Below are 26,646 nucleotides of genomic sequence, written 5' to 3'. Positions count from 1 at the left end.
GAGATCTGCTTCATACACACTCCTTCTTGGGGGTAGACCCGCCTCTTGCCTGTGCGCTTCTCTTGCCGGCTGTTCTGTTTCTCCTGCAGCTGGTAGTCACTGCCCTGTTTTTTCTTTTTTGTTCTGTTAAAATCTTACAGATCACCGTAATGAATGAAACACATTTTCTTTGGATGAGTTAAGGCTTTCCTTTAAAAACAACAAAATAGTCTGGTGAGGTCCAACCACCGCAGGAGCTCCGTTTTTGGCTCATTTTACATTCAAGTTAAAGGAGGTTTGCAGCAACAGCCTCAAAGCTCCCTCTGTTCACAGTCCGGTATTCAAGTGCACTTTATTTTTTACAGCTCAGTCACTGTAAACATCCACAACTTCCAATGGCTTAAATCCAAAAATGAGTTCTGAATTTTGCAAACATTTTGAGTGGACATAACATGATGTCACCCTGTTAAGAAATGTTCTTTATGACTTCTCCAATAATGAAAGTTGAGAAAATTTGAGTGAAACTAAAATGAGCTGTCCGTCATTATTTCCTATTTCAGTCAGACAACTCTTGCAGTAAGAAATATTTATTTCACATACTTCATTTTCCTCATTCTTTAAGTTGGCATTCACATCTTTTTCGTTTGGCATAAGGCTTCGTTCAATTCCATGAGATAATTTTCCATAAACCTTTCGGGTAACAAAAACCCCCTCAACGGAGCCCACAGGTGGAAGCCGGGGAGGAGGGAGGGGGGAAGAATGAGTGCTGAAGGTAAGAAAGAGAATGAACAACTGCGCACCTGGGCTTAAATAGGACGCTGAGCAGGTGAGTTAATTGACTGAACCGCCCTAAGGGGAGTAACCTGTAACACACTGCCGAGTGCCTGCCTGAAATTACAACAAGTCGCTATTTCACAAAAGGACGCAAATCATTGCACAATCGCAGCATCAACGACAGATTAAGAGCAGGGTGCCTTCAAAACGGCTCCTTCCACTCTGCAACATAAAGAATAACAGTAATGATGATTAAAAGAAAAGTGGAGATGAATGTCATATTTTTCATTTAATTTAGTTCTGTCGGATGGTTTGCACTGCAAAAAACAAATCTTAAGAAGTAAAAATGTAATTTTTCTTACCCCATTGGCAGATTTCTTTGCTTATTTTAAGTAAAATCATCCAATGGGGTTAGAATTTATGACTTATTTCTAATGGGGCTTGTTTTTGCAGTGTATCAAACGGAAAGCCTATGTCATAAAGTTACAAATGTCTAAAAGAAAAGAATAAAGGTTTCAAGGAAGCAAATATGAAATAGCACTTTATCTCTGTGTTCAAAAACACAGAAGAACATGCAATGTACCGTGATCCATCCATAGCAGCCATGAATTACACAAGAGCCAGTCACCTGCGACAAGTGCACAGCCAGCAGATCCTGCGCTTCACCATGGAAGGGCAGCTGATCTCTGTCCTCATGTTTAATACTCTACAAAGACTTGAATTACGCCCCCCTTCATTATCTTCAATGCATTCCATGTACAAGGGTCACATTCTCCCATCTACAGGCTCTTGTTAACAGAGTCAGGCAGGGAGCCCACATAACAGAGGACCTGCATTTGTATTATGTTTCGGGTTACTGTAAAAAAACAAGGCACAGACTGACACAGCTAAGATAGGGGTGGGATTAACCTGCTCTCTGTGCAGACACACGTTCTCCAACTCACGTAGATACAATCAGGGCAGGCAGGCCACACAGACATGCTAGACTGAGGTTATTATTGTTTTACTCACACATGCTTACGTGTAAAGGCCCATTCACTGCCTCGACAAAGTCACAGCTATGGGACAAAAGACATAATACACAACGAGAACATCGGGCCACCTGATATCCTTCACTGTCAACAATGGGAGTTTCAGGCTCTCCAATAGTTTCAGTTAAATGAAATTAAATCAATCTCAAACATTCCCAGTGTTTCAATGTAAAACAATGAAAAACACAAATTGTAACATTAAATCAAAACAATTTTAAGTATAAGTCAATATCTCCTGTAATCACTGCTCACATAAAAATGTACACCAATATTATATCCTTTCATAAAGATGTTAAACACTACTATGTCTTTAAAGTCCCAAGTTCGATCATCTTTTAATCTGTTGTAAAAGTGTTCCCAGTGTTTTTTCAAATATGATTATGAGGTTTTGAGCTAAAATTTAAAAACCTGTGTTGTCCTAGGACATTGTTTCTGCAGTGTGGCAGGAGTTCATCAGAAATTTGCCTCAGACTTGTGGGCGGGACTGTTGGAAATAAGCCTGCTACCACTTCACATAATCCATTTTTTTACACTAACGTTAGTTTACAGCGCCTCAGCACCCTAACCTAACATTTCGGAGCGCAGCAGAGAGCTAGAGGCTCGCCAATTGTAGTTTCTACGTCACAACTAACTAACTGTTATCAAACTGTGCTTTTTTTTGTCTTCTCCTGATTCGTCATGATTTAAATAAAGAAATACTTCAGAAATACAATATTAGGCTTATATATATATATATATATATATATATATATATATATAAGCCTAATATATATATATATATATATATATATATATATATATATATATATATGTCTATCCTCCATCATGAGAAAGATGCTGCAACATGTTAAAAACACCAAAAACACGATTTTGGATTTTTGGAGTGGGTTTTTAAAAATACAATGTTATTTGTTTATCTAAACTAGCAGGAATTATATAACCAAAAGAGATGAAGGATAGATGACATTACTATCAGTTGGCTTTGCTTTATGCATGTGTGATTGCACCAGAATAGACCCACTGGTGTCAGCCTGTTCGGCGATTCAGCATAATCATGTGTCTGAACTAAGAGTAGTCCCGCTGACTGTGAGCCCTGAATACGTCTGAGCATGACGACAGTAATGGGATAAACAACCATTAACAATTCTAATGGCCACGATGGGACGTCCATTGTCATCTGAATAGAGTGCGGGGGGTCAGGAAGGAAACGGGGAAGAGAAGAGCAGAGTCACTCTGTCGGCCGGCTGCAAGGATCCCTCACACACTCAAACTCTCCATCACAAACAAATGTTGTCCCGCTTTGTTTCAGTTTATTGTTTTTTGACCCGCTGTGGGATTTCTTGTATCCTGTTGCTCATTTTTATGAGAAATACGCTTTTTCTGACGCTCAAGTTGCAGATGTTTTTTTCAAATTACATTATACAGTTGACACAGCAATGGTTGAAACTCAACAACAGCAAAAAAAAAAAAAAAACATGGCAAGATAAATTATTCAGACAAATATAAAAGGAGTAATAACTGTTCCAGCTATAAAAAGATTACTGTTTACGGTAATCTTTAACTGTTTAACTCATATATTCTACTTGTGAATTACCAAAAATTTAAAGAAATAAATCACATTTTATTATCCTTTGACAGGACTCCATACTGTGACTCATCAATACTTTTTGTTTTATTTTTAAAACATCTTCATTGATATCTATGTTGAAAAAAGAAAGCCAAGGAGTCAGTGATAAGGTTTTAACTGGATCTTCACCAGGGCTTACATCAGTAATTTTAGAAAAAAAGTATTATTTCTTTATACCAACCAAACTATGACTAAAATAAACAAAATCAGTGGACACTGGAATGATTTTAAATGCTAATAAAGGAAGTGTCAACCTGTGGAAGCACTCCAGGAGCAGAAAAACACAAAAAAATGACAGCACATCCGTGTCCATTGACTGTTTCCATTAGGAAAAACGACAGTTCTCCAAAACTTTTCATTTCTTTTTGATTCATTTATTATTACATGCCAAACTTTGTTTTTTACTGTTTTCACAAAAAGTGGCAACATTTAAATTTGTTGCAGCCAAAACGTTGACAAAACCAGTGTTAAAACATTTCGGGGTATGGCAAGCACTCAGGCAAGCAATTTAGGTCAAAAGAAAAGTTCATAACTTTGACTTGGAAAGCTACACACACTATCTACGAGGTGTGATAGCTAAAGTCCAGCTCCGATCAGCTTTCAATGTATTTTAAAAGGGTTCCCAGTGGTCTTATATTTAGAATTATGCTGGTTTTAGCCATAATTAAAAAACCTGTCATTTTCTATTGCTTAGACCAAATCCAATTTGTTTTCCTACCCCTCTGACTCCTCCCTTTTGCTCCAGTAGTAGGGGCATTAAAAGCTGTAGTGGTGTCCGATAGTGTTTTTTAAGGAGAAGCCGTTGCGCCTTAGGGCTTCGTGTCCCTCCGCCGGTAGGGAAATGCATTTCTTCACGTGGGTGTGCTCTGAACCACAGAATATAGACTTAAATGTAAGTATTATGTTTGAGTGACTTTTTAAAGTTATAAAAACCAATGTTGCTATGTATATTCAAAGCGCTGGCAGCTACACACTAATGTAGATAACTGGCGACTATTGATGAGGTCATCGAGCGAAAGTAAGGTCTGAATTTGAAGACACCATTTTTTCCACATCTTTCTGCTTGGGGGGATAAATGTAGGGGTAGGGAGAAGGCTGAGGGGTAGGGAAGCAATTTGGATTGTACACTACTTCAGTAATTTGCCTCTGAGTTGTGTGTGTGTGTGGGGGGGGGGGGGGGGGGGGGCAGGGGGGGGGGGACCAGTGGCACAGAGTAAGCCCATCCCCACTTACCATCACCCTTTTGCTTACACTCTATCCTGCCAGTTTACAGCCACCCACAACCCCAACCTAACATTACCAGTGCAACAAAATGGCAAGCAGTATTGGAGCTATCCAGCTGTAGAGTTTTGAGACGAGGAAAACTAAGACATTAATGGATCTATTTGTCTGCGAGTGGATGCTCAACATCACAACTATAATTGTTGTCAGACTGGATTTTTTTTATATCTGCTCCTGATTCACAACAATTTGAATAGAGAAATACTCAGACATAATTTTCTTTATATATGTCCTCTATCAAGAGAAAATACCACAAAAGCATGTTTAAAATGCCCAAAACAAAATTTCCATTTGAATGCGTCTTTAAAGTAGGTTGCTGCATCAAAGTGCAAACTCTACAGAAACCTGAATAATTTTTGGTAAGTTGTTGAAGACAATCACAAATGAATTCATAGTCCAAGTCAAACAAGAAAAACATGTGAGTTTGAGAGGAAACAAGGTGAAGAAGGAGATTCAGGACAAAATAATTTGATTTCTGACTTCAGTCCTATACACAAGCAGCTTTAAAAGTTCATCAGTGGTCATTGAAGCCACCTCTCCAGAACCAGCTCCTTTCTTCTCAAAGTGCTGCAGACTTGTTCAGACCTGACAGAAGACTTTGCTTAGGTCAAGCCAAGTTCAGAGACAGTATCTTTAGGTTTGCATGCTGCTGTTTGACTGTTTATTATGCTCCAAGATTAATGCTCTCTGTATAAGTCCTCCCTTCTAGAGTTCAGAAGAAAAAGTTTTCTCCCACAAATAAACAAAAAAGATTTCTAAACTTTTAAAGACACATTTTCAATAATTATGCACAAAACACTTGGCTTCCCCTACCTTGTTCGAGGCCATGTCACTGACAGAGCGGTAAGTCTGGATGGTTTCCAGCTGGTCCAGACACCAGTCCAGCTCCTCCATCGTCTCCACGGCCAGTTTCTGGTACGCCTCATCTGTCAAACAGCCGGCACACAGACACGCACAGTCAGAGCAGACGGTGCACATGGAGCCCGAGCAGCATCCACGCACAGGTCCCGCTAGAGGTTTCTGTTGCTGTAGGGGGTAGAGCTTCGGAGGTGGCACCCGACTGCACCACTGTCTCATCACATAGACGTGCAGCTGATTTGGGGTTTAACTTGCAGCTGTCACTCCAGTGGAGGGAAGGTGGGACCTGACCCTGCTCTGTCACACACTAAACCTTTCTCCATGCATGTGCTCATGGCACCTACTTTCCTCTTTTTCCTGGGTCTGAGGATCTAACATTTGCATTAAGTCAGCCCCCCACACACAGGAAACTAAAAAAAAAAAGAAAAAAACGTTGCCACAAACAGATGCACTTTACCTCATTTCACAGGAAGCTGGCAGAAATAAAATCACAGACATGCACAGGCAGTCTCACAAAACATTTTGGTGAACTCAAAATTTCCCCAAAATTGAGTTTTTCTAAAATGCATTTAAAATGAATAAATAAATAAAACACAAAATACATCTGTAGTGTAGTAATTTTTTTCATAGTTTGCAAAAAATGGAAATAAGAGAAAAATGACATAATAGATTGAGGTACTTGCTTAATAGGTTAAGATGTTTTAAAAAGCGGCTGTAAACATGTTTGCTGCGGAATACTAAAGTACATAAGGCGTACAAACAAACCTATACCGTCTATACTGTCTCAAAGATTTACCTGCTGTCATAAGTAAACTTTAAAAATGTTCCGTTTACTTTTATTTTTGTGAGCGTTTTGTAAAAAGAAAATCTTTTTTTGAAAAGTCTCCTTTGCCGAACAACTTCCTAAAATCATTTTTTAATCCTGTGTCTTAACTTTTTGAAACACTACATGCTTTCAGACACATATTTTCTGTGTTTTAAGGTGATAAAAAAGATTAGAAGAAATGGATTCTATGTAAAAAAGAATAATGAAGACCAACATTTTTTTTAAACAGTCTCAATCAGAAAAATGATCCACAAAAGCAAAAGATTTGGCCAAAGAAGACAGTAGCTAAACACTTAAAATCTTCTTCCTCAGACTCCGTAATCCAAAGAAGCACTTTTTTTTATTTAGAAAGTCTTTTTAAACCTCTAATTGTTCAAGGTTGGGTGTACTTCATGTTGGAGAATTAGACCAACCACACATGTGCTGTCCAGCATTGTGTGTACTCCGGGTCTCCTAGCTGCAGTGTAAAACATGGCAGAAGGGCTGCACTGTGGCGACCTTAGCGCAGCCACGTAGAATGTGTCCTCTGCTTTGATCTGCTCTTCATCAAAGACGCGAGCCTGTTTGCTCTTCCAAACATGAGAGGCACCTGGCGCTCGGCCCACATCCTTCGCTCACTCTGATCAGGAAAAGAAAGAGGCGTGTGTTCGCCCCGGAGCAGCTTCCATACATGCAACAAGTGCAACCGCATAAGGACACTTTGAAACCAGGGACTCAATTTAACACATCATCAAAGGATTCGCTAAACATCACCTTTTAGCTGAATACTGAATGTATCTTCTCTCTAATTAAATGCTTTTTTGTTTTTGTTGTATACATTTTAGGTCAATCTTGATCAAATAAAAATTCATGCAAAAAGTTAAATTTTTTAAATTAAAAACCACCTTAGTGAACATCAACGGACAGGTTGAATTTCAAAAAAGCTGAGAAAGGTCACCGCAATAAACCAAAAACATATAAACACTTGAAAGATAATCCCTGAAGTTACCTCAGGATTCTGAAAGGCGAAAGTTTGCTCCACCCACCTTAATTCTGTGGCACAAATGACCAAGTGGCTATAAAGACAACAAGCAGTATTGACCCCACCCATGGCTCCACAAACTACAGCCCTAATCATGCAAAAATCTGAAATCTAATTAAATCAGAATGACTTATCTAAAAAAAATACCCCCCCCCCCCCCCCCAATTGTCAATAACTAAACTAGACTGTAAATACGTTTGTTTTTGAGCCACCATCAGTGTGTGATTGTGTTCGTGAATGGCTAAATGGGACTGGGACGGTGAGGCAATTTGGGCCTTCGAGATGGTAGAAAAGCGCTATACGAGTATACGCCATTTAACATTTAGGCAAAGTTGGAAAAATGGGATGTCACTCTCTTCTGAAACCTATCCCCATTGGTCGGTGGAGGTGATGCAACAATTTGTTTAAGTGGATTTACATTTAACGCTGAAAAAGAGTGTGGGGTCTTGGAATGTAGCCTTCAGAAAAATGAATAATTTAAGTCCAGAAGCAAAGATAAAAACTGACATGCTTTCTCTTTCTTAGTGGGGTTTTAGAAATTCTAAAGCAGCAGGTTCATTCTTTTTGTTTATTTTTACTTAAAGAAAACATGACACACAGATGAAAGTTTATAATTTACATGAAAAAAGTTGAGTGACAGGAGTACGGCAGGCTGCAGACTAAATAGCAAGCTTAGTATTTGGCTGCTTTGCATGCTGGGTTTTCTTGAACTGCACCTTTGGGGTAACTTGTTACGCCATTGTGTATGTGTGTGAGTGCTTGGAAAAACACCACAAATATGTGATGTCGAAACGGTTTCAAGCCCTTCAATGTGCTGCTTTTGAGCTTTTCCAACCTTTTTGAGGTGTTTTTTTCTTCTTCTAAGAACACAGCGTGCTTTTTACCCTGAAACAGTTTTCTGTGAACTTTCCATAAAGCAAGAAGAATTCTGATCCTTTCCATCCTCTGAATTGTAATCCTTTGTTTTCATCTACAACTGGTGGTTTTAAAGCTGTGGCTCTTTGGTTAAATATGTACGAAAATAAGAAAGAAAATGATTTAATGTATGAGTGTTTTGGGGTTTTACATCTTTGGACGAGACCAATTTTGAAACCCGCTGCCACACATGGTGAATCATTTCATTAGAAACATCTTTGTAAATAAATCCTTCCTTAGAATTCCAGGTGACTCAACAGATTCTGACGTTTGTAGTGGTTCCTGAGGAGTATTATGGTACCTTAAGCCATATTCCACTACTAAGCTGAAAACATAAACAATTATTTTTCAGTTTAAACTATGTCTGTGATGTTGAGGCACACAAGTGCTACACTAGGGTTTATTGTTGTGGTAGGACTGTTAACAAAAACAGAAAAAGCAGAGAAATCCCACAAGTTCTTAAATCTCAAGAATTAAAACTGGTCATCTTTTTAACCCTTGTGCTATCTTAGATGACCCCACCCTCACTTTGACGTGTTATTCCTACCATGACAAAGGTGGATAAAGGTGGAAAGATTTCATATAATCCATGGACACCAGTTGTTGTTGTTGTTTCCCTTTCGGCTTTTCCCATCAGGGGTCGCCACAGCGAACGAGTTGCATGGTAAACTTGGCAATGTTTTACGCCGGATGCCCTTCCTGACGCAACCCTCTTAAAGCAACCGGGCTTGGGACCGGCACAGAAGCAGAGAAGGGAACAATCCATGGACACCAGTGAAGATCACAAATCATTGAAGAAAAAAGGTTCAGCGCACTGTCTAGTGGGTCTAGATGACCCAACTCCCAACGTTAAAGTGCCTAGGATAGCACAAGGGTTACCTGGATCTGGGTCCTTACCTGCAAAGGCCAGTTTCTAGATTTGTAGGTTCCGTTTATTCAACAATATTGGGGAACAATTTACCATAACGTGTTGTGTACGTGTTCACTACAACTTGTCCCCCTAAGAATGCCCGTAGAAAAATTAAATAACTTTTTTACTCTTTGGGCTCAACAAGAGATCTACAATCTTAAAATCTCCTGCAGGCCACCTGTGTGTGCCGTACAGGTGTGCCTTCTTTTTTGCCTGCACACAGCCCATAGCCCAGTTGTGACTGAGTCCTAATCATCACACCAAGTTGTGCATCTCTTGTTTGAGGGGATTAATGTTTTTTTTTTTTTTTCATTCATTCATTTTCTTAACCGCTTTTCCCTTTCGGGGTCACAGGGCTGCCGGAGCCTATCCCAGCCACTTGTGGGCGAAGGCAGGGGACACCCTGGACAGGTTGCCAGGGGATTAATGTATTTGTTATTATTGATATACAATAATATGAACTTCAGTAACACATATTAAAAATGAAAAACCATACAGTTATTATAATACAAGTATTTACACAATAATACTTGTAGATTATCTATTCAATTGTGTCAAAACCCGCCATTTTTGAAAAAACTATACATCATAAAACAAACATAAAAAACATAAAACTACAACAGAGCAGATCAAAGTAATGATGTGGTTTACACATCCTTCTGAAATATTCAACTATTTAGAAGGAAATGAACTGATTTACTGTTAAGAAAAAAAAAATCAATTTACTGTTAGGACTAAACTAATTGTGAAGTATCAATGACTTTAGTAGCTCCAATATCAAAATCCTTGATTATGGCCACACACAAAAAAAGTGAATAAAAATAAACTTGTATTGCCTTTCTTCTTAAAAGAGATGAAAATCCTGCTGTTTGTTGTTTATGGACAAAGGAGAATCCATTCAAGAGCCAAAAGTCTAGCTCACACACGCCAACACTGAAGCTACAGCAGAGAGGGGATTTCCACCATCTCCAGCCTGTCACAAGGATCTAATTGATCAGCACTCAGACCCAGAGTGAGTGTCCCACAGGACCAGACAGGAAACACACTCATACACATGTGCACTCCACAACAGTGCACCCACACACATTAGCTAAAAGATCTTTGTTACTGTATTCAAACATAAACATCCACGCGTGTAGCCTATTTGATGCTCAGGGGTGGAAGCCAGCAGGCTTCAGAGGCAGAGAAGGTTAGCAAGTCCGTGCGGTCAAAACACTCCATCTCTTTTCAAACACTGAATCCTTTTCATGCAAACTGAAGCATCGGTGGTCTAATCGGTCTGCTGAAGCTGTCAGGCATTCAGAATTCAACTGAAAATGAAAGAGAGACTAGTTATTTGTGCAAAATGAGCTATTTGTGCTATAAATCCATTAAAGTATGTCATTAAAATACTAGGTTTTCAGTGTGAAGGCTTAACTGGACTACAAATTTTATCATATTAATTTGACTGAGTAAATAAGGAAAAGTACTATTGACTTCTTCAGCCATGACACAAACAGCTTCGAATGACTAATAGCAAGCAGGACATGACTTCATTTATTTTCTTTAATATGGATATTTCCAACATTTGTGGTTTTTTTTGCAAAAAGCTAGACTGTGTTTTGTCAAATGTAATCAGGAAAAACCAAAACAAAAAAATATTTTTATGAAAATAGAGGTGAAGCACCTAATGCAAATTCCAGCTTAGACTTTCATTTCATGACTAATTTAGCATCCAGCAGGTTTTGCCTTCAGACAAACCCACAGCTTGTTTTGTCACGAAGAGATAAAATATATTGTTTTTAAGTTCTTTTAGAATTTTTTAATTTTAAGCTCAGAATGACTTTTTTTTGTTGCTGTTGAACCAGACAGCTATAAAACCCATTCTTTATTAACAATTAACCCCAGAGATGAGTTCATAGTTGTCATAATGGAGTGTTTAAATGTGTGCTTATGATTGTGATGCAGCTGCATCCGTCAAGCTCCCATGAGGACGAAGAAAGCTTCCTGTTTGTGATGTGACGGGTAAAGCACCGAAGCTGTGGGATATTAAAGCAGAGATGTTAGTTGAGCTGAAATGACCATGTTTTAACATGAAAAAAAAACACGCACACACTCGTAAATCTTGAGGGAAGCTAAATTAGTGAAGAACAGTCTCTTTGTTAACCATCTGCCTTACTAATTGCTGTTTCAACTTTACTGGCATGCTTTAGAATTTAGGATTTGAGGGTTGACCAGCAGACCGCACACACGAATAACAAGCAAATGGTGACGTAGCTGTCTTGGCATGAGCGTGTGTGAGAGGAAGCAATTCGTAATTGCATCTGCAGCTTTACAAGAAACAGAGAATGGTTTGATCTGAAACTCTCGTTGTGGTTACACAACCCTTTCTAACAAAGACTAGAGATTGACTGATCTGGCAGAGTGCTGCTACAATGCTGACTTCGAAATATTACCAGCTCACAGAAGGAGGAGGGTTTTGTGTGTAAATCTGTTAATAGAAACCTGCCTGTAAGAAAATTCTAAGAAGCAAATAAAACGTCATCAAGACCCCACGTTTGAGCAGAGAGGATTTATTTTCTGATAGTGTGATCCAGCTGTCTGGTCAGATGCTATCAGGGTTTTGCTTCCTTCTTGTTGAGAATTGAAACTTGTGAGGTGAAGAAAGTATGGCATTCAACTACCAAATGTGTTGATGTTAAAATGTGCTGTCAACCTTTTCAATTTCTCCAAAAGCAGAAGTGTGCCACACTGAGGATGCTGACTAACACTAGAAAAATTCTGTTGCATTACAATGCCTCCGGTTTTTATCTCTATTCCTGTTATTTCAGAGCAATTAGTTTGTTCTAAGGCTAATCTCTCAGGCTTTGTTACAAGTGAAGAAATTAAAACAAATCTGTATTCATGTTTTCTTTGCTCTACTAATTATTTCAACCATATTGTCTACCCAATCCTTCAAAATCATCTATAGAAGCTCCTATTTTTGAGTTCTGCCAATTTACTGTGTGGAATGATAAAATTATGTGCAAAAAAACAATTTTAAACAAATGCATGTTATTGCAGTAACAAAAAGGCACCCCAGGAAAGGAGTGCAAAGCTTTGACAACCAGCCCTTTGTGCAGCATAGCAGGGCATTCGCAAGCTTGACACATCAGTCATTCAGATTCACATTCGAGAGACTAAATCTGAGTGGCATGCAAAGTTTATCACTACTCCCTGACCAACTAACAAAAATGACTTTGACAGGATCACATTTAGAAATGATGTGCATGTGTTTATGTGCGCAGGACTTTTTAACTCCCCCTTCAGAACTAATGTCTTTTTCTCCGCGGAGACTGTTTCTTATCGTTCTGCAAATGTGATTTGACTGAATCACCATAAAATGTACGCACACAAAGACGGAGAAGTAAATTATTTGACAGAAAAAAATCAAAATCTTACCACTATGTCTTATTTTTAGACAAAGTAGCTTAATAAGCTTGAGAAACAGCAACTTCACAGATAATTATTCACTGTTATGAGGAAAATGACTTATTTTCAAGCAATACTGTTTACACTTGTGTAATATCAGTAAACTGTTACTTTTAAAGCTATTGTGTATATCAAGTTAATTTCCCTACATATTAATAAGCAAAATGATGATGGTTTTACTTAGGTTGTAACAATTCATTCCAACAACGATTCATTTCATATCAAAAATTGTGGTAGCTAATACGATTCATTGTCCTGAAATCGATTCAGGACATCTTTAGCCAAAACTGTAATGATGACTTGATCAGTTTTTGCTGCCATCACATGTGTGTTGTCCGCTGTGATACACTTGGTCGTTTTTTGACGTTTTGTGAAATAAACCAAGCCTCAATCCAAATAGCATTTTCCAAAACTGATATAACTGATCATTTCATTTTGAAAGAATTTTATAATGGTATTTGTCGATTTGGTTTGATTCGATTAACAACTTGCCTTAGATAGATCGATCTAGTCGACTCACATTATACAAATCCATTTATCGATTAAGTTGATTAATCGCATATTTTCCAGTGGTAAGGTGACTAGAACACAAAGAAAATACTGTTTAAAAATAAACAGGGATCAATTATTTTTCAATTAAATTTTCTTTACGTTAGTCTTTTAGTTTTTAACAACAATCTTTTTTTCTTTTTTCAGTAGTTATAAACTCCTTTCAATTTAGAGCTATGAGGTCGGTTAGGGAAAAGTTTTTTTCATCTTTAGTTGTCTTTGTTTAGTGCTAAAGTTAATCTGAACTCAAGTCAGCTGGCTCAGCTGAAAAGATGAACATTACAAGTGAACCCTGATGTGGTTTGCTGTAGTGTGAATGCAAACAGGCTGTAGTAGATCAAACCGAAACAAAAGACTTTAAAAAGGTTAAGTGATGAATTCTCAGTGTATTTCATACATTGTTGTAAAGATATTAAGCTTGCATCTGAAATCTAAAAAGTGCAAACAAATGTAAGGTTGGATGTCCACTTATGGGATGTAAGTGAAAGTTCATAATGTCTTTGCCAAAATGAGAGAGAATAAAAATGAAGAAGCAAAGACACCGAAAACCCAAAATGTGAGGGATGTTTTAAGGCAACTTTCACTAAACTGTACATTTTTCAGCAAAACACTTTTCCACCAGAATAATCAATCTGTGCTGTGGGAACAATTCACACACGTGTACCTCTTTCACAAGCGGAGATTCAGCGTGATAAATGTGAGTAGCAGGTGAATGTGAGAGGCCTGCTGTGAGAAGTGAACTCAGTTCAGAGAAGATCTAACACAGGGGTCGGGAACCCATGGCTCGCGAGCCATATATGGCTCTTTTGATGGTCACATGTGGCTCGCAGACAAATCTTTAATTATACTTTTTTTTTCATTAGACCAGTCCTTCTCGGGCGCGATGCGATGCCAGAGGCGCGCAGTAGTAGCGGTGCTTGGAGAAAAAACTGTCAGTTTACTATTATCTATTATTTTACAGAGTTTGTACCACCCGGAAACCTGTGAATTGCCGTGCCTAAAACTGTGCGCTCCCGTCTCTGAGAAAGAGCGCGTAGTTGCGGGGACGGGATGTGTGAGGGAGAAGGGGGGGGGGGGGGGGGGGCAGCAGGTGAACCGCGCAAGGATGGCAAAAACGTAAACCCCGCTGCCCGTCACTCACTGCAGCGTGAGTGTGTGTTTGGCTCCAGGTCTGCATGTGATCAGTCTGTCTCACTTCTACAGAACATTCAGACTACGATCACGTTTAAAGTCTCAACGCCTGCATGAAGCAGAAACTCACCACGTATCAACCGGACAAGACCATCAGCAAAACTACCACGAATCATTTATTAGCAACAGCATAACGATGACTTATTGTACTTTAAAAGTGTTAAAATTACATCAAATGCACACATTCATTTGTATTTTTAGTTTTAAAAATATTGTCGCGGACTGAGTTTAACTTGGCTGTTGGGCCTCGTTAAAAGTTCTGGAGTTCATGGAACGCATCGATCAAGCAGAGATCTGATTGGCCCTTTGTTCTGTCGCTCAGCCTGTTGTTAGGGAGTTTGGACCAATGGGGTTCAGCTATGGGCCGAATAAGGGAAATGGGAGGGCTGGAGCGGGAGCAGGGGAATAAAAAGTTGAGAGAAGCGCTCTCGTCTCGTCTCGTCTCGGCGGGCGAGAATAAGGAGTTGCTGAATTAATTGTACGGCGTTTGTTAGGGGTCTGCAGTAACCAGAACAAAGAACCTTAAAAGAGGTTAAGTCTCCGTGCCTCAGTGTGGGAAAGGGACGCTACATTATTGTATGGCTCTTTCAAAATTACATTTAAAAATATGTGGCGTTTATGGCTCTCTTGGTCAAAAAGGTTCCCGACCCCTGATCTAACAGGACAGGGTGTGATGGGTCACTGAGGCCTCCAGCATGTATCTCAGGGTTTTACACACAGTACTCGCTGCTATCTGTTAGGGCATCATGTTCTCATGTGAAGATCAGTTTTGGTTCTTCATCTCTTTCTGTATCGGATAAAACACGTCAGCGACGCCCTCTGTCCTATCAGTAACTCTGCAGCGAGGAGCGGTGACTCTAACTCTGACCTTGAGCTTCGTTCTGCATCACTTTCTGCATATGTTTTCATTCTCCCAAAGTCCGGTTTTCTTTCCCCTGGCATTTTTCTCCATCCTTGCACAAGGCTTCACTCTTATTTTCCATTTCTCTACTCTCAAACATGTGTACACTTACGCAGGCATTCACACAAACATGGCAACAGACTGGGCTTTGTCTGTGTTACCTGGGGTGAACTCGTGCAGTGGAGGAGACAGCTCTGAGTGAGCTGAATGAGCCTTATTGTCATGCTGACTGGTATTTGCCCTTGGGGTAATTAGCATGAATCACCAAGCAGCCTTGGACCCCAGTTAGCCAAACTTCTGTCCCCAGTGATGCTGTTTTTTTTCTTCCTAAAAAATGTAATAATTTTTTGGTATGTTGGGGTGAAGTGACAGTTTTCAAAAGCAGCAATAGATTATGTAACTTGAGGTAAGCAAACTATAGTGGATCCGAACTTGAAACCCATCTTATAAAAAAAAAAAAAGAGAATTTCCAGGATCCAAGAATTTCAAAGATTCAGAGCATCTTTATTGTAATGTGCTTAAGGACTGGTGTCAAATAAATTGGTCACAACTGCAAGTCTGTCATAGAGGAGAGCTTTTTTACCTGGAAACCTTTGCAACAAATATAATGTAAGGTTGTGTGACAATCAAGATAAAGGTTTTTCTTTTAAGAGTCACCTGCAGCTTAAATCTTCATAAAAGAAAAACTTCTTGCTTTGTGGCAAATGTGGATTACAGGTGTACATAATGATGTTAAAATATCCTTGTTAAAAAATAATTGTCATTTTGACAAATAAAAGTTACTTGGAATTATAGTCACCACTTCAGTGTCATGCAGAATTGGAGACGTGTGTTTGAACGACCACTTTCATTAAAAGTCTATGTAAACTTGCATATATGTGCATTACGGGTTTCTGCATTCAAAACTATGCAAGTTTTTAAGTTTGTTTGCAATCAAGGACTCGGATTCGGTAGTGACATATGGGTAGCGTCCTGACCAGAACTCTCCCAGCGGCGGCGCCTGGGGGCGGGGACCTGGGATTACTCGGGGGGGGGGGGGCTTTCTGGCTCCTTTCTCTCTTTGTGGGGTGGGTGGTGTGGGGCCTGGGGGGGTCGGTGCTTCGGGGGATGGTAGCCCTGGGCTTAGGGGACCTGGGCCCCATGCTGGGTGGGCTGGGGGACGGCTGTTTGACCACTGGGGGACAGTCTACCAGCTGTACCCGACTTACTCTCTTCCTCATATTATTCTTATTAGGGTGATGGGGGGGGGGGGTCAGCCTGCGATGCACCTACGCACCTTGGGGGGAGGAGCTACTTGGCAGAGGTCTCCCTCCCATGGTTGCCGTATGGAATACCCCCCCCCCCCCTCTCGGTTTTATTTGCACTTTAGACATGTAGGGCCCTAAGTAGGGGGGGGCATTTGGACATCACTGCCAGCAAGCAGTAGATGTCTTTTAAGCGCCCTACCCGTCAATTTTAACTGCACCGTAGACATTTAGGGCCCCTTGGTTGCTCTCCTGGTTGGGCCGGAGCTGCACTCTCTGTCCCCCCATGCCTCCCTGCTCTCTGGCTTTGGGGGGCCCCGTGGCGGTCCTGCTGGCACTGGCCTGGGTGGCGGATGTGATCGCGTGGGGGGCGGTTGTTCTCTATCCACTGCCTTGCGGGTGTTGGGGGGTTCTGGCTGCTGCTTCGGGGGTCTTGGTGTGGGGATGGCTGGGCACTCTCCCTCCTTCTTTTTACATTGCATCATCCATTTTAGAAGAACATAAACACTAACTTGAGCACAGGTGTTAGCTCACCTTTACACTAATATTTTGCGTGATTGAATGAAATATTTCACACTAGTTGGTTTGAATGCATAGGTATGCGTGTGTGAACATTATTTGTATTGTGTACATGTTGACATGTGACCATTTTTGGAGCCAACAGGTATGTTTATAACATTTGAGTGTGTGTCTGGACAGGCCCCGCCCTTATAGACTTGTTTTACATCTGAACCTCACTGTAATGAGTATAACCATCCAGAAACTTGTTGGTTTATGCTGCTTCATGGTTTTACCTCCCCCTTACTATAATCACCCTTCTATCCCCCCTCTCTAACATCGCTCTCTCTTCTTCCCTCCTTTCCTTTTCCGTCCAGTCCAACACAAAAGATTTTCAAATATGATTAAAAATCAATTAAGTTTTGCCTCCATTACAAAAAGGGGTTTATTCAGAAATACCTCTGGTTCGTCAGAAGATTCATAACCCCTGTTGTTAAAGTAAAATATGTCCAACACAAGAGGCCTTCAGCTCTCATCTGTGTCCCCAGCTGTTGGACAGGACAAGTAAAAAAAATTTTTTTTTTAAATGAATAGAGATGTGAAAGACAAAATCTGGAGTAAGACTTTCGATTTGCACTGCTTCGACATTATTATATCCAGTATTGGATAGCGACTGTCTAATATGAACACCACATGGTAAAAGTGCGTTCAAGAATGCCTGTTGAATGCGTGTTCTTGAACGGTGCAACCGGTCTGTTACAGCTTTAAAGGTGACTTTAGTGAGTGTTAATCATTCTCGTTGTGGGGGTATTGAATACACGTTACCTAAACTTCTCGACAGATCACTTTAGTCCAGCTTTAGAAAGTGAGACGCACCAGAATGTATGAACTGCCATCCACCATGCCGGATCTTATTTCAGCCAAGACAAAAGTAAACAAGCTCGAAAAGCTGTCAGATTAGTTTATCTTATTCCTTGTTTAACAAAGAACAATGATTTATATCGATCAAAGTCTCACAACATAATGATATGTAGTTGTGGAAAAAGTTAAGTAAAAATGAACGTCTTTGAAACTGTGTGAGTAATCCAGACTTGATTAGCTGGGCAGAAAAGGCACCAGAAAGGTTTATGCACGGCGGTGGAGCAGCTGAGACAAACCTCAAATAACCTCCTACTGTGTCCCCTCTTATATGCATCGTATGTGGGGCACTCCAGTGCACCCGCTACTCAAGCATGTGCCTCGGAAACAGCCTCACTAATAAATCAAGTCAATAAATTCAATAAAAACTGACGAGCATGAAAGACAAGAATGATTGTGTTTGTCCATTTTGGTTAAATATAACTTCTCTGTAGGATAACATTTAATTTTAAAGACTTAACTTAACTGGAATTATGACCTAAAACTGGTTTCAGAAGAATTCGGGATCCTCGCTTCTTTGATATAATAAACACGGTGCATTAAATACTGTATATCTAAACCATGACTTGGCTGGGTTTTTGTTTATAATTAATCAAAGAGAGAGGAAACTTGATTTGACAGTGCACAAAGAGGACACATCATTGGTGGAGTATTTTTGGTAAAGGGGAGGCTAAAAGCTTCCCAAATACCCAAACAAAAGAGCTCGTCTGTGCAGCAGAGAGCATTTGAATCCATCTGCACGGAGCTCAACAAGCCTGCTGGCAAGGGAATACTTCAGGGGAAGGGCAGTCGTCTACTTTATGACTGTGCTGACGTCAATGGCATAATTCAAATACTTGAAGAGTGCATGCTGCCAGCTATCTGAAGCTGCTCTCTCTTTCTGTGGTAAGCTGCAACTAAAAACCGGCATGGAATTACAGAGTTGTAAAGCAAAATTGGCAAAACAGCAGCTGGAGCGGAGTCATGCCGGGTCAAAATAACAGAAAACCACATGGCACTCATTGGCTTCAAGCAGTTTTCACTAAACAAAGTGACACATTGAAACCTTGATGTTCGTCTCCTGAAAAACATTTCTTCTTTAAAAAGATACAGAGCTTAAAAAACTCACTTCATGTTTTAATGGTTACATATCTAAAACAGAACCAATCTGAGTTCAACTACGCAGGAAAAGATAAATTCTGTTGAACAGAAAACGGGAACTGACAGATTTTATGTGAATTTCTAATTGATGCCCTGCATACCTGTAACCTCCTATTACACACTTCACTGTAAAACTTTCATTAGAAACCTTTATTGGGCATTTCTTGTAATCCTTTGTGACCAACGAACCATCAAGCAATTACAACTTTCTGTTTACTGTGATAAACATCATAGTTTCGAGTTGAAACCAATTTCAGCCTCATATATTCAAAGTTATTCAAACTGGGATGCTGAGGCCAATTGTAGCATAAAAAACATTAAGCGTTCATACTTAAACTACTTGAACATACTTCTGTAATAAAAATTACAGAACAAAACTTAATTTTAAAGGAGAAAAGGAGAAAGCAGTATTTAGTGAAGCCTGACACGATTTACAGACAGATTAACAATAAGTGGTTTTCTTTTAACAAGTGATTGTGAATTATTAAATAGTAAACAATCCAATCAAATATGAATTGAATTGTAATTAAAATTAAACAGCAAACTAAAACTTAAGAGAATAACAAACAACCCAGCTTTAGATAAATAAATACATTGAAAATACTTTTAAATGTAGTTTCCAAGTTACACCTAGGTTATGGATGTTAACCATTAATTAAGTTGTGTGTATTTTGCAGTTTTTCCAAGGGAAACCACTGTGGCTGCCTAACAGTATATTAAAAACAGCGTCACAACATTTATTTCTTCAATATTTAGGGTCAGTTACTGTATGTTTTCATTGGCTTTAAAAGATGTAAACCCTACTTTGAATCTCAAGTATACTTATTGTATTATTTGTTAGCAAACTTGAAATTATCAAATAAATATGTTTCAAAGGTAAAAATAGTTAAAAAATAAATAAATAAAAGAACTGATGAAAAGCAATGCTAATCTACATTTGGAGTACAAAACAAGTGCACTCACCAATTGAAAGGGTTTTCCCAAGTCTGAGCCTTGGATTTCCCTTGGCTGAGCACTGCAGGAGTCTGTGCCAGCGGGTATAGAGAGCTTTGAGTAGGGTAAATAGTTGGCAGAGCAGCCTGTTTACACCCTGGAGACTTGTAACTGAGTAACAAGGCCTATCATTTCTGATCACAATTGAACACTGGGTCAGAAAGCACTTTGAATCTGTTCAATGTTGCCAAAGTTGTCTGTCTTTAAAAAAAAAGCACTGACACAAAAAGATGTGAATTAATTGTTTGTTTTTTACTCTTCTTTTTGTCCATTAGAACTCTAATTGATAGACGAGCTGCACCAGGGATTGTGAAAATGTCAAGATTTCACCAGCCAGCTTGGAAACGTCACACCAGAATGTCTGACCGACACTGGAGAGATCAAGGGCAGGGAAGAGGGGGTGGTGGTGAAATGTGAGCAAAAGCCTGACAAGGCATGATGGTCAGCTGGAAACTTACTATATCTTACCTGAGGTGTCACTACTGTTGATCTAAACAAATATTCCCCACCTCATAGCTGCATACGTACTGTTTACATGTTTGTCAAAAATCTTTTAAAAGGAAAGTCATTCCTTCTTTTTGTTTGTTTCTATCGTAGATGTAACGTAAGATGTAAAATGTGTATAGTGTATGTGCAAATCGACAGAATCTACAGTCTGTGGGCATCAAATGTTGATAATGTTAGATAATGTGAGATAATGTCTTTTATATTATGATATTGTTAGATTACTGCAAAACAAATCCAACACATATTTTAAAGTTTTTTTTTTTCAACATATCTTGACTTTTTGGTGACTTTTTTAGTTTTAGTTTTTTAATCAGAGATCAGAAGAAATTGTGTTACCCACCATAACCGAGTCTTCCATAAACACCCTGGATGCGCTCTGGTGTTTTCTGTCATTTGACACCAGTCATTTGACGCCTCTGACGGACCAACACAAATTTAGAGCTGGATTTTTTAGATCACTGGTCGTCAACTTTTTCATCTCACAGACTAGTTTCATGTAAAACTATTTCATACTGACCAATAAAGAAATTAAAGGACATAAGAGTGCAAAAAATGAGCACGAATATCATTAAAACCGTGCTCAATGTGGGCATTCAGCTGGCGTAGTGGATTGCGGTAGTTACTCTTCCTGTTGCTGTACTTTAGTTCTTGTTATGGTTAACTTGTATTTGTTTTTTTGTGTGTGTCTTCTTGTACCATTTGTGTTGTTTGGATCTTTAGTCACAACATTGTGTTTCCTTCCTGATAGCCAACTTCAGGTCAGTCATTACAAACCTTTTCATTTACCAAAACATTTTTATTTTGAATTTGATTAAAGATCACTTAAGCTAGAGCAGTGTATGGAGTCTGCTTGGGCCTCTACACCTTACTTCAACCCTTTGAGTGGTATAGAGTAGTGGGCAGGAGTTCTGGCACAACCACTAAATTATTTCTTCAGCCTGTCTCACTGAAGAAAAAACGAACGGTTTCACAGACCCCCAGTGGTCAGTAGCATGAAGGTTGAGGATTTCTGCTTTAAGTGAGTAGGCCTATTGACTTGGATTAAAATTCCTTTTGTGTGTTACAGAATAAATAGCTGGTTGAAATTTGTTTCACAGGTAAGCCATCGTCTGTAATGGCTGCAGCTGGGAGAGAAGCTGCAGAAGAAGATTAGCTTATTTCAGCTGTCCATGATATTAAAAGAGGACAGCGACAGCACCCACTGCATGGGGAAAAGTATAAAAACAATATGCAATCCATGTTAGTTTAAATTTTTTTTTACTACAACGAATTTGCTGCTCAACGCTTGTCCAAAAATGAGTCTATAAACTCGACGCCCTGGACATACAATGCTTGGAGGGCACCGATGATGTTTAGAGATCAATTTATTTATTTTGAAGAGCTCTACAAAAAGACCAGTAAACACATATCCATGTCTGGGTTCATGAGATCATTCAGAGATTCTCCCATTACGGTGAGGTTCACCATCTCGGAACTGTGTCTGAACGACGGCCGCTTTCTGCGGCGTTTCCGTCTCTCTGTGACCCAGTGGGATGAAATGCTGTCCCGCAATAGTCAGAGGAGGGAAAAACATAAAATTAAGAATAAATTTAGAGGACCTTTTTATAGTTTTCTCAAAATAAAAGAAAAATCATAGAGTTCAGAGCGAGAACAATCAGCTTCTCCCTGAGTTAAATTTGGACTCCCCCGGCTGATTGCTTCACTGAACACGTCACATGCCCAAAGCTGAGTCCCTGATTAAATTGCACTGCTGCCGGACCACCGCGCCAGACGCTCAAATCTTGCTGCAGGACCTCAGGTCGCATACCTTCATTGGCTTCACATTGAAACTGATGCGCAAATTGCTTTATGGTAGTTGGTTTTTAAGTGTCTAGACCAGTGTTTTTCAACCTTTTTTGAGCCACGGCACACTTTAACCTTGACAAAATTCCCGCGGCACACCAGCATCCAAAAATTAAAAAAAAAGAAGAAAATCATAGTCTGTATTGATCTACAGCCCCTCCGCAATCTCACATGCATTTTTGTGATAATTGTGGCAGAAAAAGCTGGAAGCTGCAGCTGTTTTTTCTCAAAGATGTAATAAAAGTTAAGTTAATAGATTAAAAAACTGTTTGATTTGTGTTCGTTGTTGTTTCAAGACGTTAAGAGGAGAGACTCATTGTGCGCCGAGACGCACAATGTTTTTGTTTTCTTTGAAAACTGACACCTGTCATATCAACATCACACACGTCATTTTTGATCAGAGGGACTGCACAGGGACTTTAAAAGCAGTGACATATGCACTTGTCTTGCTCACTGTGGTTTTCCCCTAGTCAGAAACTCATTCTCAAAGTTTAGTTTTGTCTGAACAGCTTGCTCCGTTTTTTCATTGTTTTCTATGATTGCCTAACAACATTTCTGCTGCTTCTTAATGAGTTTATTTTCATTCACTTAAACTCAAGTTAGAACAACTGAAGAGAGATCAAGTGAGAAGCAGGAAATCACCTCACAGCAAAAAATGTAAGCTAAACTTTGAGCTGAAGAAAGCGTCTTCCTTCTAAAGAAAGTGAAAACGATCGGAAAAGCATCAGAATGTTTAGTTGGAATCATTGATTTTCCGCGACGTAGCTTTAAAGTGAATCATGATAGCATCAACTTAAACACTGGAATTTTGATTCAATCTTTTAATAAACACTGGTGCCAATCTGACACAATTTCTTGGCACCCTTCTTTCAGAAATTGTCACTCACTAAAGCTCTTTGTTTACATGTGAACAATGAAGCCCATTGAGATAACTGTTGTAATATTGGGTTGTATTTTTATTTTTTTTATTTTATTTTTAACTTGTCCTGTCCAACAGCTGGGCAGACAGAAGAGAGCTGAGGGCCTCTTGTGTTGGACATATTTTACTTTAACAATAGGGGTTATTAATCTTCATACAAACCAGAGGTATGTCTGAGTAAACCCCTTTTGTAATTGAGGCCAAACTTTATTAATTTCAACCATGTTTGAAAATCTTGGGTGTTGGACCGGACGGAAAAGGAAAGAATGGAAGAAGAGAGAGTGACGTTAGAGAGAGGGGGGGTAGGAGGGTGATAATAGGAGGGGAGGGGGGATAAGACCATGAAGCAGCATAAAGCAACAAGTTTACTGGTTGTTTATCGTTACGGTAAGGTTCAAATGTAGTACAAAAAGGGCGGGGCCTGTCCACACACACACTCAAATGTTATCAACACACCTGTTAGCTGCAAAAATGTCCACATGTCGACATGTACACAAAACAGATAGTGTTCACACGCATACTTATGCCTTAAAACCAACTAGTGTGAAATATTTCAGTCATTAAACCATGCAAACTGTTAGTGCAAAGGTGAGCTAACACCTGTGCTCAGGTGAGTGTTTATGTTCTTCTAAAATGGATGGTGGAACGTAATAGAAGGAGGGAGAGTGCCCAGCCATCCCCACCCCAAGACCCCCGCCGCAGCAGCAGCGGCAGCCGGTATCCCCCCAACGCCACACGGGAACAGGCAGGGAACAACCGCCCCCCGGGCGACCAAGACCGCCACCCAGGCCAGGGCCAGCAGGGCCGCCGTGAGGCCCCCAGAGCCAGAGAGCAGGGAGGCACGGAGGGAAAGAGAGCGCCGCCCCAGCCCAACCAGGAGAGCTCCGCACTCCAGGCAGCCACCCACCCAGCCCACGGTTGGTCCAGGGAGGAGCAAGGCAGGGGCCCGCCGCCCCCGCCCAGGAGGGGGGAACCCCGGGGAAAAAAGGGTGGCCCACAAGGGGTGTTGTAAATATGGCCCGACCAGGCTCGGCCACAGTTGGAAATTTGGCGGGGCCCAGCGCTCAGGGGCAAGGACCAGGACCCACCCCCCAGGGACACGAACACCCCCGGCTCAGGTGTAATGTAAACCCCCTCACCGCGCGTAGAGAGAACCGCCGGGCCCAGGAAGCCGGCACCCAGGGGACACGGCCGCCGTTGCCAAGGGGCCCGCACCCCCCACCAGGGAAGGGGTAGGGGACAGATGGTCCTAGGTCCCACCTTCCTTGCAAAATGTGTGTGCGTGTATGTGTGTTTGAGAGGGTGTGTGTGCATGTGTGTGTGTTTATGTTGGAATAAACACCCCCAAGGCGCATCGCAGGCTAACCCCCCCCCTCACCCTAATATGAGGCTATATGAGGAAGGGGGTGAGTTGGGGACAGCTGGTAGACTGTCCCCCGGTGGTCAAACAGCTGCCCCCCCCCCCCCCCCCCCCCACCGTAGGGGCCAGGCCCACCCAGCCCAGGGGCCCCACCCCCAGAGGCGCCGACACCCCAGGCCCGGCACCACCCACCCCACACAGAGAGAGAGGAGCCAGAAATATTATATATTAATATTGGGTTGTATAAATAAAATTGACTTGAATTGTCTTACACATAGTAAAAATTGTGATTGAAATAATAGGATTGTTTATTCCATCAGTCTAAAACATCTCCAGCGCAAGTCTGTCTTTATAGCAAATAGTCTTAACAGCAAATGTGATGAAAAAAATATGGGGTATTTTTCATAACAATATATTTATAATAGGTGGTGGGAAGACAACCAACATCTGTGGTGGAACTACCACAGGACAAAGCCGGATGGGTGGGGCTAGAATCCAGTTGTTTAAGCAAAACATAACAACATCCCATGCAATTCTTAGAAAAACAAAAATACTGCAACTACAGATTTCTAAATCATTGCACGCCTTTATGCATCTTTTAAAACTTAGATCAAGTTTGCATTGGGTCAAACATGACATTTTTAGAATAGTCATAACCATATTCATCTGTTTTTCTCTGATAGAAGGGAGAAATTTGCAGAAAGTGGTGTAACAGACTGTCACAAGAGTTGATTTTTAAGTTGAACCAGATGTTTTCCCCCAAAGTGTTACTCTTTTTGAGAACAATTATAGTCTAGATCAGTGTTTTTCAACCAGTGTGCCGCGGCACACTAGTGTGCCGTGGGAGATGGCCAAGTGTGCCGTGGGAAATTGCCCTCATTAACTGATCTAAAAACATTTCCCATCTCCAGGATTTTAGCTCTATGTTCATCCAAACAGGCCCTGATAAAACACTGAGGAGTTAGGAATATAAAAAATCGTAAAATACCTTTTCTTTGCGTTTATTTTATTTTATTAAAGACATTTTGATAAGAATGACGTACCGCGATTCAGCTGCACCTTCGGCTGTATTTTGGAAAAGTCCCGTGTTGGGGGGGTTAATCACATGTCATCGGTCTGACCAATCAGAAGTGCTTAAAGTCTTCACTTCCTTGTCCCGATTTGGCTCTTAAAGTCGCTCAGTTCTAACAGAAATACCAGCTAAAGCTCGTCTTTATTGGTGCAGCTTTCCACAGAATCCGGTATCAGACCGTGGAACAAGTGAACAAAACAATGAAGCTCCGAAAACCGATCTTCGGCCGTTTTATGCACTACATTTCCCATGATGCATTGGGTTGTGAGAGTGACAGCGCAAAAGGAGATCTGTTGTTAAACGTCTTGAAACTAACGAACACACAAACTGTTTTTAAATCTTCTAACTTAACTTTTATTGCATCTTTTAGAAAAAAACAGCTGCAGTTTCCAGCTTTTTCTGTAACAATTATCTCAAAAATGCATGTGAGATTGTGCAGGGGCTGTAGATCAATACAGACTATGAGTTTCTCCTTTTTTTTAATTTTTGGATGCTGGTGTGCCGCGGGATTTTTTTTAAGGTTAAAGTGTGCCGTGGCTCAGAAAAGGTTGAAAAACACTGGTCTAGATTATGTTCTGTACATATAAATTAAATACAAAGCACTTGAATATCATGTTATGGTTAAAAAAGCAAAAACAAAGGCAGTTTTCAGCATTTTCATAGCTTTAAATATTTATATAATATTAACAAAAATACATCATAAATGTATTCCTGGTAAACAAGGAAACTTGATCCTACGCAGTTTTCAATACTAGTAGAGCCAAAGCAAACAACACCTTGTAACAATTAATAACAAAGGGACAAGAGAAAAGAAAGAGCAGCAAATGTTCCATGTTCTTT

General features: G+C 40.2%; 1 protein-coding gene across 4 annotated transcripts in view; it reads right to left on the bottom strand.

Annotated features, from left to right (window-relative positions):
• pde4b (phosphodiesterase 4B) overlaps nt 1-26,646 on the bottom strand; it is a 193,488-nt gene that overhangs the window by 11,727 nt on the left and 155,115 nt on the right. For all 4 annotated transcript variants that reach the window (XM_020702441.2, XM_020702440.2, XM_004068012.4 and 1 more), the window contains one exon: nt 5,506-5,618. In XM_020702441.2, the coding sequence (XP_020558100.1) occupies nt 5,506-5,618 (113 nt within the window). The remainder of the gene's footprint in view (nt 1-5,505; nt 5,619-26,646) is intronic.

The sequence above is a fragment of the Oryzias latipes genome, chromosome 4, assembly GCF_002234675.1.
Source record: "Oryzias latipes chromosome 4, ASM223467v1".
Classification (NCBI taxonomy): Eukaryota; Metazoa; Chordata; class Actinopteri; order Beloniformes; family Adrianichthyidae; genus Oryzias; species Oryzias latipes.
This window is presented reverse-complemented; position numbering and strand designations above follow the sequence as displayed.